General features: G+C 40.0%; 1 protein-coding gene across 6 annotated transcripts in view; it reads left to right on the top strand.

Moving 5' to 3' along the window:
* DIAPH3 (diaphanous related formin 3) overlaps positions 1-14,092 on the top strand; it is a 786,386-nt gene that overhangs the window by 293,331 nt on the left and 478,963 nt on the right. For all 6 annotated transcript variants that reach the window (XM_088481432.1, XM_088481491.1, XM_088481243.1 and 3 more), the window contains 2 exons: positions 9,214-9,288; positions 11,993-12,062. In XM_088481432.1, the coding sequence (XP_088337558.1) occupies positions 9,214-9,288; positions 11,993-12,062 (145 nt within the window). The remainder of the gene's footprint in view (positions 1-9,213; positions 9,289-11,992; positions 12,063-14,092) is intronic.

A 14,092-nucleotide genomic window follows, 5' to 3' on the forward strand; every position in this document is an offset into this window, starting at 1 on the left:
GTTTTTTTTTATGTAATGCACAGCTTATAGCTTGGCTGGACGCAGCTGCAAGCAGACGTTGGGAGAAGGAGAGCGGGGAAGGTAGGAAGGAATAGGATCAAGGTGGCGGAGGGAGTGGGGGAGGAGCCCTAAAAAGAACTTGAATTACCTTTAGGGTGGAGGAGGACAGATAGAAAGGGATGGTATGGGTCTGGTTGGTGGAGATTTCCTGCATGATCAAAAACAATTTTGAGATGAAGAAAGATGCGAAGTCAGAGGCATGGATGGAGGGAGGGAAGGGGGAGTGGGGTAGAGAAGAGTGTTTAAGGTGGTAAAATCCACCCGGGATTCGGGATTGTTGACTACCTTGAAACAGGACTATTTGGCTAGAGCAGTGGTTCCCAAACTTGGTCCGCAAGGCACCCTAACAGTCCAGGTTTCAAGGAAATCCATGCTTAAGCCCAGGTGATCTTATTAATACCTCATTTAGGCAGAACTGCAGGAGGAGAGTATAAATTTCAAATGGAGAAAGTCCACAAGATCGTGACTTTCCGAAGTGTGATATATGGGCAGCATTAATATGGGGGCAAGGTCATAGTTACGCAATTGGCCTCTGTTTATACTTTTAGGAAATGTTTTGCACACTCAGAGCCATTACATACCTATATAATTTTGTTTGGATTGATGCACACTGCATTGTTAATACAAACAGCATTTCACCATATGTGTGAGATGGCTTCAGCGCCACAAATTGTGCAAAGTGGTGTTACTTAAAAGAAGAACCGGTCACTATTCAGTCTTGTATACTTTGTTTTACATATATGCTGCATGTATCATATTATGGGCCATATTCAATTAGAAGTGAAAAGCCGTTTCTGCGTGGTTTTTGCAATATTTTTATTTTTTTTTACTCCGTATTCAATTCCATTCAGTTTTCGCGAAAAAGTCAAGACACTGTAATAGGCGATACTTTTTTCTCCACAGAATAGCAGGTGAAAATAAGTGTAAAATCTATATTTTGGGGTGCAGATGTTGAGAAACCACTCAAAACCCTTGGTACACCCCCCAATGGACATTTCACCCAATAAAATAATTCCAGGAACACCCCAAAAAATGCCTTTGAAATTTTTGCCAAAAGTGGGGGGACAACTTGGAAAAACTAGCGAAATAAGCTTCTGGGGGTGCTCTAAGAAGGGGCCAAGTGTTTTTGGGATTGCCGGTGTTTGTTTGATGGAGGAATTACACTTTTCTAAAACTTCACTTTAGATACATTAAAATATGCTAGTACCGATTTTCATGCACCCCAAATTTGACATGACTACTTACTTTCACACACTAAAAATAAAGCTGACTGCCATTCTTCACCACTTTTGCAAGGACGCTAATAACAAGGATTTTAAACAACTTCAGTACCCCATTTTGTTTTATTAGAGCTATTGGAACACTTCTACATCCCCAATGTTAGTGTATCTATTTTGAGGGAGGGGGGGTGTAAGGCTGATTTCCCCAAGTCTGTCAGTACTTTCTGCCTGTTCTGCATTCGCCGCTTGCTGTTTTCGTCTGTTTTGGAACTGAATATACGGTGGAAAGCAGGGACGCTCACGATAAGTTTTTGCGTCCAAAACACACGATGTAGGTGAAAAGTTGGGTAGCCGGAACTTTTTTGCGGATGCAAAACTAATTGAATACGGCCCTATGGGGGAATTTATTTACACCCATTAACTGAATGGGCGCTAATTGATCGCTGGTCCGTATTCATTTAGCCCCACTTATCAGAGATTTCTTTTCAGGTCTCCTGAAACCCAAAAGGAAATCTCCGATAACTGTGCAGGTAAAGGGTGTAAAGACCCAGTTAACGCATAGATCGGTGAACTTGTCGTGGACTCTGAGTTAACTGCACTTAACACCCATTTTTAACGGCCATTTAAAAAGGACTCTGGTAGAAAAAGGGAAGCTAATTGAATAGCTTCAGGTGATAAAGCCTGAGCCTACCTCCCTTTTTCACCCCCGTCAAGTTAATGACCCTAATTGAGTTACACAATATTTGTGCTTGGGTGTTTACGATTTTATCATCCTTTATTTACTACAGTTTTTTTATAACCCATCCTCTTAAAGTTCAATTGATATCTCTTCAGATTTAAGTAACTGCAGTTTGTCTAGGAACATTGTCAAGAAGTGTGAAGTATAAATGTGAAATTCTGTGCATATATCAAGCACCCCTTGGGATAATGGTTCAAGCTGCTGCAGGAAAAAAAAACAAATTAATTTAAGCTCAGTGTAGGTACCTAGCCTTTTCTAACAAATTGAATTGAGGTAAAGGCCTCTTTGCTGCACCTTGAAATTCACACTGACATACATGCTTGAATTTGATTACGAGATGCTTGAAGGCGTACAGCTTGTTGATTATTAAAGTACGGAAACAGAATGGCAATACGCAAAGATATGATTTCCCAAAGTGTGTATCTTTTCAGTATGTTCTTGAGTTGCCATTTACATCGCAAACATCTGTATGCAAGTAATTTCTTTTTACTTTTAATGAATCTGGTGACATTTATCATCAGATAAATAGATTTAGTGAAAAAAAAAAAAGCTTTATAGCGCACATCATTTCCAGAATTAAGGTTATGGTGTGTTTAACTTTTGTACATGTGCATCATATTATATTGACTCTATTTATGGCATGATAAAAAGCTGTTCTCCATATTCAGCATAAAAGCGTTCTCCTTAAGGGATGCTAGATTTCAGCATGCAAGAATGAACTAGTGAAAGCCTTGCTCAGGTGTCCAGCTCTGAGATACTTGTATAGGATTACTGGATGTAACGCTGAATTGTACCCTTTTACAAGATGAGTTACGTGTAAATTTAGTAGTGTGTAAATCTGGGTACACACTATACAATCTGTCATACGATATATCGTTCTGTCGCAGTACTGAACAATATATCGTATGGCTTGTGCAGTTTGTATGCGTGGTACGTCGTTCACTATGGTCGTTCGTCACATAGTGATGCAATGAACAATGCTATGCAGTTACATGCAGCATGTAACAACACATCACACCATCATTCATTGGATTGTATAGTGTGTACGGTGCGCGCTATGTATCGTTTTGTTGCTGTGTTCCTTCACTGAGTACACACATCGCATAGTGTTATGCTGGGTACACACTAAATGATGTGTATTCAGCACGATTTCGCGAACGATGGGACCTGGTGGGGACGACGGGGCCATATTGCATTTGGCAGCATGGTCCCCGCTTACTATATCGCCTGTCGGACCTGCATGCAGGTCCGATTAATGATGTTGCGCAGGAGCGCACATTCTTCAGCGACATAGCCCATACACATCGGCCGATGTGGACGATCGGACGACATATCGTCTGGTAGCTTGTACCCGGCTTTAATAATTGCTGATAAACATGACGTGCTTCATCAATGAAATGTCTGCTTTAAAAAGAAATAAATCTATTACTCATTTGTAAGCCCGTAGTGGTTACAGTGAACACATTTGATGACATATGAAAACTTATAACCATTGTGCCAAAGACAGAAACATGCTTGCATTTCAGTTGCAATGAATAACAAATGGAGCCTTCCCTTTACTAAGCTGTTAAAATGCTTTTAGTGCACTAAACATTGTTTGATCTTGGCCACGTAATGTAGTAACAAAGGTTATTCTTATAGGATTATTATTGTACACCACATCATTTATGACTTACAGTATATTGTGTACCTCAAAACATTTAACTGCCCACTATAATATTGTGTGTAGGTTTCACGCTGGAAAATAGCGTGCTGCTAATATTACTTATATGAACATGAACTATTTGTACTCTCGGGCGGCTTCTGAAAAATGAGATTGTACCTCTGAGTCTGCCAAATGATTTTTAGACAGTTGCTATGTTATGATTTGAACAATGGTGATGTGTCTGATTATTATATAGCAATGCAAATAAATTATCCATCTATTATCCAATCTGTGTTGCCTTTTCCTCTCTTTTTTTTGGGCATAGTGTGTTGAAACAACAGGTTTTTACATTTTTACAAGGACATTACAGAACATTTGAGCTGTAAAATGTTATTGGTGGTTTATAACTTCTGGGAGTTAGGTGACCCAGCGGGGTCCTCCTCTCTGGCTAGGTCTGTCCCATCTCTCTAGCAGTGAGAGTCGATGGAGGGGCTAGCCATAAATATTTAATGTTCCTAATAAATGACTAACATTTTCTGTAGTACCGGGCATTGAAATTTCTCTAATGGTACATACACACGGTCAGATTTTCTGTCAGACCTGAACGATAACTATGGTAAAAATCATTCATATCTGTAAGAAAATCTGACGTGTGACTGCAACAATGAACGATGCGCGTTCCCGTTTGTCAGATAACGATATCTGACATCTGATGTGTATGCGGTCAGACTTGGACGATTCCGTTCATTTTAATACAGGCTCCAATTGTTCAATCGTTCATCTGACATATCTCGCCATGTGTATGCACCATTAATTACAGAATTTAAAACTCACTCCAAGTAGTGGTCTAAGTAAGGATACATGTGTATGTATTGGTGTGGTACAAAATGTTAAGGGCCTTGTTCAATTAGAAGCGAAAATCTGAGATTCATGAAAAAGTATCGCCAAATGCAACTTTTCGACAGTTGGAAACTTATATCCATATTCAATTCCAAATACTTTTCACGTATGCGGTAAGTCAATGCAAAGTAATAGGAGAAAAAGATTAGCCTTTGAATAGCAGGAGAAAAGTGCATTTTTTATTTTGGGGTGCAAAGGCACTGAGAACCCTTGATACAGCCTCCAAAGGATAACTGCATCAAAAAATCCCTAAAAAAAAAAAAAGGTGAGGAACACCCCTAAAAAGTAGTTTGAATTTGTGGGCGATAAAGTACAAAGTCGGGGTACAAACATAAAAAGTAATGAACTAGACTTTTTGGGGGCCTGCAAGTATGGGTGAGGTGTTTTTTTGATTGGAGGTGCTTGCTTCAGGTGCGTTTTTTAAAATATCACTTTAGAGACTTTAAAATATGCTTACACCCATTTTCAAGTACCCCAAATTTTACAGGACTACTTATTTTCTCCCAAAAATGCTTAATGCTTTTCTTCACCACCTGTTCAAAGACGCTAATTAGAAGCGATTGACACATCTTAAGTACCCCAAATAGCTTTATTAGGGCTATTCGGGCACATCTATATTGATCCCCAAAGTTAGTGAATCTCTTTGGGGGTGACAGGCTGGTTTCTCAAATTCTGTCAGCACTTTTTGCCTATTACACATTCGCCGGGATGCGTGTTTGCGTCTTTTGGAATTGAATACTGCGACTAGCGGGGATGCGCACGATAACATTCCGCATCTAAAAGACGCGATGTAGGCGAAAAGTCAAGCAGGCGGAACTTTTGTCGGGATGGGATGTCGACATGTCAACAAGTCAGCATGTTGACTAAGCTGTTTTTGTTGCAGTGTTAAGTTTGCCTGACTCCAACCACAGCCTAACCCTATTCACAATCTAAGCCTACACTAGGGGGCAATCCAGTTAGGTGTGCAGTAATCACAGGGAATTCACATTGCGAATAGCAGGTGCAATTTGATTCCAAACTCACTTTTTTTTTCCAGGAGATCAAGTTTTTTTTGTGTGCACCCCTTGAGGGTGTGAAAATTGTTACTTGAAGGTAAGTGTTGGGACAAAGTGCAGAACCCCTTGGACAAGCCCCCTAATGACTAGACTTTTGGAACTTTTTAATTCACTTTAATTAGCCCAATAATTGTATCTCATTTATGGGTGTTTAAAAAAATAATTGCTTTAAATTACCCCAAAATTTCCTTTTTCGTTAGTTTAGGCACTACACATTTAATTTTTTTTTTTTTTTTATTAAAAATGATTGCTTTTAATCATTTTGTTTAACTTAAAATTTAAAGTGGTCACAAATTAACACAAAAAAAGATTAATTGAAAAAAAAAGTGGAGCATGTGTACTGTATGTTCTGTGTGCGACTGCAGCTGTATTTGCATTCAAAATGCTACGTTACAGTGTCAGAGCGGTTTTCCACAGCACATTCCATTGTGATGATTTTACAGACTCTGCCACACACATGCAGCATGTATATGTTTTATCATTTGAATCAGCAAAGTCTGCCTGTGTGTCTTATTCGCATCACATTTTGAACAAGGCACATTTGCGGCAAAACAGACAACATGCGATGGCCGAGTCACTCGGAGTCGGCGGCTATCATGCGTCCTGTGCAACACTATTCAAAACACACGGTGGATAGACCAGAAAGGACATATCTATATATGGTGTGTGTATGTATATATATATGTATATATATATATGTATGTATATATATATATATATATATATAGTGTAGTGGAAGAAAGGATGGCACTCCATAGACTTGCAATGTGATGTAAAAGCAGTCCTTTATTGACGTTTCGGGGTTTCCCCCTTCCTCAGGGACAACAGTACAAAAAACACATATAACATACAGATATATAAAGCCACATAATCACTGTACATCGCACTCACCTGCAGGACCCACGCGTCCGGCTCCACGCAATCGCGCCCAGCATAGCCGGCGCTGAATACGTGACGTCATCAAGCGGGGCCCCGTAAGTCGGTGGACCATGTGATCTTGTTGCCAAGCAACCACAAACAATAAATGTATAATATTAAAAATAAACATAAAAGCCCGCGTTCAAGTATACGCCAGCATGAATAAGCATTACTAATGTACATTACTAATGCCAACTGGCATATCACAGATAGATCACACAAAAAAAATATGGACTTATAATGACAAACTGGTACAATCACAGCAGAGGTACAATATACAAGTAAAGACATACAGAATTATACTAACAATACACTACAATCATAAATACCAAGGGAAGCAGAGCCATGGAAATCACTAACCTAGAGAAAACACTGCAACCCCAGAGTCTCATTGAGACCCCTAGGAGCAATGGTATCTAGGATGTGTATCCATCTACTCTCCTTTTGCAATAATTTTTTATTTCTATTACCGCCCCGTATGAGAGGGGGCACATGATCGATAATAATAGCCCGGATGGATGCCACCCCATGTTGGAATAATGCACAAAACCTTTTGCACGGCACTGCTAATATTTTTAGCATGACTGAGAAAGTGAAACCTTTTGCTTTCTGATGGTTCAGTGTACACAAACTTTGTTTAAGGCACAAAATTATTAAAAATATAGTATAAAATAACCATCAGGCTGTGTGTATAAGGTGTATATGAAACCTAATTGAATTTCATGTATGTACACAACTTTTTTTGATGCACAAAATTATTAAAAATATAGTATAAAATGACCTTCAGGCTATGTGCATAAGGTGTATATAAAACATAAATGCAATCTGTGTTTTAGATTTGGGTCCCATTCCCAAGATATTTCATTATTTTATGCAAATATTCCAAAATACGGAATATTCCGATATCCAAAATACCCCTGGTTCCAAGCATTTTGGATATTGGAGACTCAACCTGTACTTTGAGGCCATCTTGAAAAATTAAAAAAAAAAAAAGTAAAAAACAATTATTTTTCAATAAAATTTTGTAATTATATTTGGGGTGCCTAAACTAACGAAGTAAATGACATGTAAATATTGGACTATTTAAGCGAATTGGAATCCTCCAATTGCCTTATTAGTCTTTAGGGTGGGGTGTCCAACGGGTTCAGCACAGTGTCCCGACATTTTAACCTTAAAATAAAGATTTTCCTTTACATCTCTCACCCTCAGGGAGGTGCAAATAGAGAAATGCGAATTCGGTCTGACTAGTTCAGTGCGAGTTGCTAATTGGATTGCAAAATGAATTCACTATGCAAATTTTAATAGAAAATAGCAACTCGCACCTCGTAATTCGTACCTAATTGGATTGACCCCTAAGTGTATTATTCACTTCATCTTTATGTGTCCTGGAAACAGAACTTTTTCAGATAAGCTAATCGTGACTATTTGTTTTCTGTTCTTTACATTGCCAGTGTTTTTTTGCAACCCTAAGGCTAGTTTCACACCTGCTGGTTTTGGCCGGCCGGGCATGAAAAATGCTGTAGCCGGCCGGGTTTTTCCAGGCACTCAGTGCCTTTCACAAGCGGAATGGGTATGAAATACCGCCAGCCGCATGGCCGGCGGTTCGATTCCCGTCAGCGGCAGGCCGACATCAGCAGAGTTCCGAGCAGCGGAAGCCCGACAGCGCTGGAAATCACGATCGTGGATAGGTCAGTATCTACTAACCTAACCCCCCTAACCCTCCTTAGGGGTGCCTAACCCTAACTTCCCCCCCAAGTGCCTAACCCTAACCACCCCCTTCCCCGCTGCCTAAACCTAAGTCCCCCGTGGGGGTGCCTAACCCTAAGTCCCCCCCCGGGGGTGCCTAACCCTCCCCCTAGCCTAACCCTAACCCTCCCTGGGGGTGCCTAACCCTAAGTCCCCCCCGGGAGCCCTAAACCTAACCCTCCCCCCGCCGCGGCTGTCCGCTCGCGGCACCCGGCATCACTACGATCGGGATGCCGGTCTCCCGGCGTCGGGGAAATGCGGGCGTCTACATCTAGACGCCCAGCATTTCACCCTTGCCGGGATATGACAGTCGGGAAGCCGGCTGCCGGTATTTAGGCAGTCGGCTTCCCGATTGCTTCCCTCACAAGCAGCTTCTTTGAGCCGCTTTTAATGTGTGTTTTTAAAATTTTCTATTGGGCATGTGCAGCAGCAGCTGCTGCTACACAAGCTCGGTCGGCACAAGCCTGGGTCTGTGAAAGGAAACATTGTTTCCTTTACACCACTGGAGTGCAGGGACCGCACGGGTACTGCATGGCAGCCATCCTGCACAGTGGATACTCCCGGCTGTTACACGGCAACCGTGCCTTGCCCAGGCCATGTGAAAGGATCCACTGCTTCCCTGTTTATCTTTTTTTTACACCTGGCAAAAAACCGGGTGACTTTTTGCCGCCCGATCAAAACTAGCAGGTGTGAAACTAGCCCAACACTTGCAACCCTATGTTCTTTCCACACCCTTGTATCTTGTTTTCATGAGAGAGTTTGTTTTTTACCAAATGGATTTCTTCATCCTTTGTTTTGATTTGTAATACTTAAATGTTTTAACACTGTTTCATAAGGTTTATGAGACTTAGATTTTATTATTTTGCGTTAATTGATACAAAAGCCATTGTTTTGTATTTTTGCATTCATGTTATGTATTTTTTTATTTAGCTGGGTTGAAAGCTTTGGACATGATGGTCTTGGTTTGCTGTTGGATATTTTAGAAAGAATGGTGGTTGGAAAATGGTAATGTATTATTCCCTTACATTTTCACTATATTTTAAGCATAATAATAATAATAATAATAATAATAATAATATAATAATAATAAACTTAGATAAGGATGCTAATGTCTGCTACATTACTGGTGCTGCTTTTATCTAAAAGTCCCTTCTGAATCGAACCACTTATTTGTTATGCTAGTACAGTGTATTTTCAGCAGCATTTTATAAAGGGAAATTACAACAGCGCTCATAGAAAGTATGTTTTTATTTCTTATGTCCAGACATTTAGTTTTAATCCAAATGTGACAAAGCAAAGTGCACGTCTGTTAGTACATCATGGGGGCAATTCAATTCCCCTCGAAATGGCACATATAGACCAATAATTGTTCCTTGCACCCCATCGATGTCTGCAGGAAAAGTAGTAATGTTACAGGTGCCGTGCATGGTGGATATGTGCCTATTCCAGTTTCTTCGGACACCACAGCTAATTGAATTGCTTTCTTGCCATAGTTTACCTTCCATGGCTTTAATGTACTGTAATTGGAATACTGTAAAATGTTCCCCCTGTACAAGGAAACTGTGACCCATTAGTTCTAATATGAAGTACACACTTTGTGTTAGACCACTTTCTATGTATAGCTTTGTATCACACTGTGATATATGTATGGGTACCTATTTAGCCAGGTTTTTTTTTAAATGTACAAAGTTATTGAAATCTAAATAAACAGTGTTCATAAGTCAATATAAATGAAGTAAAAAACTAAAACATCAATCTGTGCCTTCCTGTTTCTGTGGTGACACCAACCAATGCATCGTTTCCTTAGCAGGTAAGGACTTTCACTTTAGAGGGAGGTGTATGTAATATTCAACTATGTAAATATAATACAAATGTAAAATGTTAAGTCAGTGAAAGGGTATGTTTAAGTACCAGAGACTAGGGCCTTATTTCCTCTCTACTGACGACCACGTTGCTCTCTATGTGCTGTCATCTGCTGACATGGACCACCTGATATTCTTTACGCCCATCTAACAAATAACTGGTTTTTCCTAATTTGATTAAAATCAGGTGAACAGATCTGGTCGTTGGAATAAACCTTTTATTTTTGATCACTCAAAATGTTTATAAAATATGGGTGCTTTTGTTCCAGTAGAAACGGCAGACATTCTGTGTTAATATTACCTTACTTAATAAGTTTTCTGTTGATTCATATATGTCTTATTTTACTCCCAAAATTTATTTGTTTATGAATGCATTTAACTATGCAATTGTCTCAAACTTCCAAACCCTGTCATTTCTGTAGTATCTCTGCACATTAATCTCCCCCACCCACCACCTTAGCCCTTAGGCACAAGTCCGTACTCTAAGCCTTTCTTCTCAGAGTTTCTTCATGTGTTTAAGTTTCTGTATTATCTTATTTGTCTTTTTGGCTTCAAGCTATGCAAAACCTTTGTATAGAAACTTACAACATCATATAAGATAACACTATGTAGTTCAAATGTACTGTTCTGAATGATGGATTTAAAACACTGTTGTCTAGCTTTATTCTAGTCAGATTCCCTGAACCATTTCTAAGCACTACCAATTGTTTAAAATTCAGGCTTTACAAAATACATTCCTATATTATAATTTTCAGTTTCTCAAACTTATTAAATGAGTTCCTTAGTGGCCAATTTCATTGAATTTCTTTGCAAATTGCAAAATAAAGTAGTTGAATAATCCCCTAATTCTGAAATATATTCTTTAATCCTATCTCCGTTGGTATAATCCTGTGTGAGATGTTTTACATCAGAGATTTGTGCAAAAGAATAATATAAAATAAGCTCATCATTTTATTAATCAAACTAGATTATTTTAACTCTTGACCACCTTTACATATGTATTATTGGTGTGTGTATCAATATCTCAGACAAATTCATTGGACATGGTGTTTACGCTATGGGAGATAGGGAGGGGAGACGGGAGGAAGAGAGGGAGGGGAGATGGGAGGAAGAGAGGAGGGGAGACGGGAGGAAGAGAGGGACGGGAGGAAGAGGGGAAGGGAATTGGAAGGAAGAGGGGGAGGGATACGAGAGGGGGAGGGATACGAGAGGGGGAGGGGAGACGGGAGGAAGAGAGGGAGGGGAGATGGGAGAGAGGAGGGAATAAGTATGAAGGCGTTAGGAATGGAAGGAAGGAGTTAGATCGATAACAAGATAGCAATATAGAAATGTATAATAAGCAAAGGCAGGCAGCATACATAACAGCACGACTTAGTGATGAATGAGCCTTAAATCAAAGTGTCAATACTCAATATCCCAGTAAGGAGAAAAGAGATCAGCACTCGCATTTAGATTCCCAGCTTCTCAAAGTGATCACTTCTGAAAATGAAGACGTACCCTTGACTTTTGAATTTCTGAGTGAATATTTTCGGGACCGTGGTTGCATTATATTTGAGGTGTCTCATGTCCTGAGGAGGGTTAGTCAGTTTAACGAGACACTCTGTTTCCCTATAACAAAACCACTTGTGACAAATTCCTTCGATGCAGCTACAAAACAGTGGCTTCTAGGTTCATTAAATAAAGTGTGCTTCATCCCTGGCACATACTGACATCTCAGTGATATAGCACATGCATATGTGTCCATTCATGTTTCATATGTAGTTACTTTTAGACTCCTTCAAGATTTCCCATATTCCTTGAGTCTTCTCTCTTTTTTTATTTTTGAAATGTGTATAAATTTATTGCAGCCATGAAAAAATAGAAAAGCGGATTCAACACAAAGTCATACAGTGTCTCAAGGCATTCATGAACAACAAGGTAATTTGTATATCATTATATTAATAATGTATCTTTATTTTTTATTGCACAATTAAATTGTGTATTTGTTTGGCCGGTTATCTTATTTGCACTTTAAACTTGCAATCCCATGAAAATATTGTGTTTAGTGTATTGTATTTCATTTAAAAATATCTCTCTGGTTTATTATGAGAAGAGACATGTACTTTTGTTACTGGCCTTTTTCTTCAAGCTGCTTTTAATCATGTGCCGCGTACTAGATGGCAGATGACTGCTGTGATAACCAGTCACATGACATTTGTAGAAAATTGACTGTAGAATGATCTCTGCATTGTCGCTCACAGCACAATCCCACTGTACTTCTCCTTTCTACACATTCGTGTACATGGAGTCACCTGATAATTTACATAGATCTATTGACTCTCTGCAAATGTCTTGCTGCTGAGGGACAGTACAGTCTTATATCCTTACAGAGAGATTTGGTTAAGGGAAGATTAAATTATTGGAGGATATGTTAATATGCAGTGATCATTCTTTATCCTTTACAAATACTTTTAATATACCACTTTTGTTTACCACCAAGTACTGTAAAATGCATTACAATTTATCCATTGCGTCACTTTACATTTCCATAATGTCAGTTTTAGTCTGTGTTTTACCCTTGAGGTTTAAAGAGAGACAAAGTTACAAAGTAGTGCAAGCACATTGTTCTTAAGATTACATTGCAGATTACAAAATATTATTTTAAACAACATAATCTTAGGGGTCAAACCAATTAGGTGCAAGTTGAGTCCAGTGATGTGTTCTCACGGCAAATTCGTACTACTGTATGAGTTTTATTTGCTATGCAATTCCAAGCTCTTATTATTTTTTTGTAGGAAATTCACAGTTTAATGTGTGCAGCCCCCTGAGCAGGTGATATGGTAGAAGAGGAAATCTGTATTTTGAGGTGCAAATGTCGGGGTGCAGTGCAGAATCTATCTTACGCCACTCCCAATGAGGGGTTTAAATAGCATTATTTGGCCAATAAATTCATATCTGATTTTTAGGTTCTTTTCTCTAATCAGCTCAGTAATGGGTTAAATGATGTGGGACAGGTATGTGGAGGTGTGAATGATATGGGACAGGTATGTGGAGGTGTGAATGATATGGGACAGGTATGTGGAGGTGTGAATGATATGGGACAGGTATGTGGAGGTGTGAATGATATGGGACAGGTATGTGGAGGTGTGAGTGATGTGGGACAGGTGTATGTGGAGGTGTGAGTGATGTGGGACAGGTATGTGGAGGTGTGAATGATGTGGGACAGGTATGTGGAGGCAGGGGTGTATCTAGGGTTCTGAGCGCCCCTGGCAAGTAAAGGTTTGGCGCTCCCCCCCCCTTTGTCAGTTAGTGAACCGATATAGATATACTGTACCTAGCACTGCACATACATATACAAAGCACACATTACTGTACATGGCACAAAACACACACATTGTACACACATACCTAGCACTGCACATACATAGCACACATACTGTACATGGCACACCACACACATATAATGTACACACATACATAGCACACACAGATTATACACACATACCTGGCACTGCACATACATATACATAGCACACCACACACATGCAGTGCACACACACCTAGCACTGCACATGAATATACATAGCACACATACTGTACATGGCACACCACACACACAGAATCACATACCTGGGGCTGAGAGGAGGAGATTGGCAGCCGCGGCAACACATATTATGAGGAGGGAGAGGGAGCAGCTGTGGCTGAGCATGCACAGCAACTCTCCACCTCCCTCTGACATTCTGAGCTCTCTGTAGCTGTGATCGCGGCAGCGTTTGCCGTCTGTGTTGAGATGGACACACAGCTGTCTCCATCTAAAAAATAAATAATTTGACTCATCGGGGGGTTAGCTGCCGGTGGCATTTACCAGGGGCACTGGCTGGTGTGGGGCCCCTCACCGGCGCCCCTGGCAAGTGCCATCTTGGCCAATAGGAAGATAAGCCCCTGTGTGGAGGTGTAAATGATGTGGG

Source organism: Taudactylus pleione, unplaced genomic scaffold, assembly GCF_031769625.1.
Source record: "Taudactylus pleione unplaced genomic scaffold, aTauple2 ptg000005l, whole genome shotgun sequence".
Taxonomy (NCBI): Eukaryota; Metazoa; Chordata; class Amphibia; order Anura; family Myobatrachidae; genus Taudactylus; species Taudactylus pleione.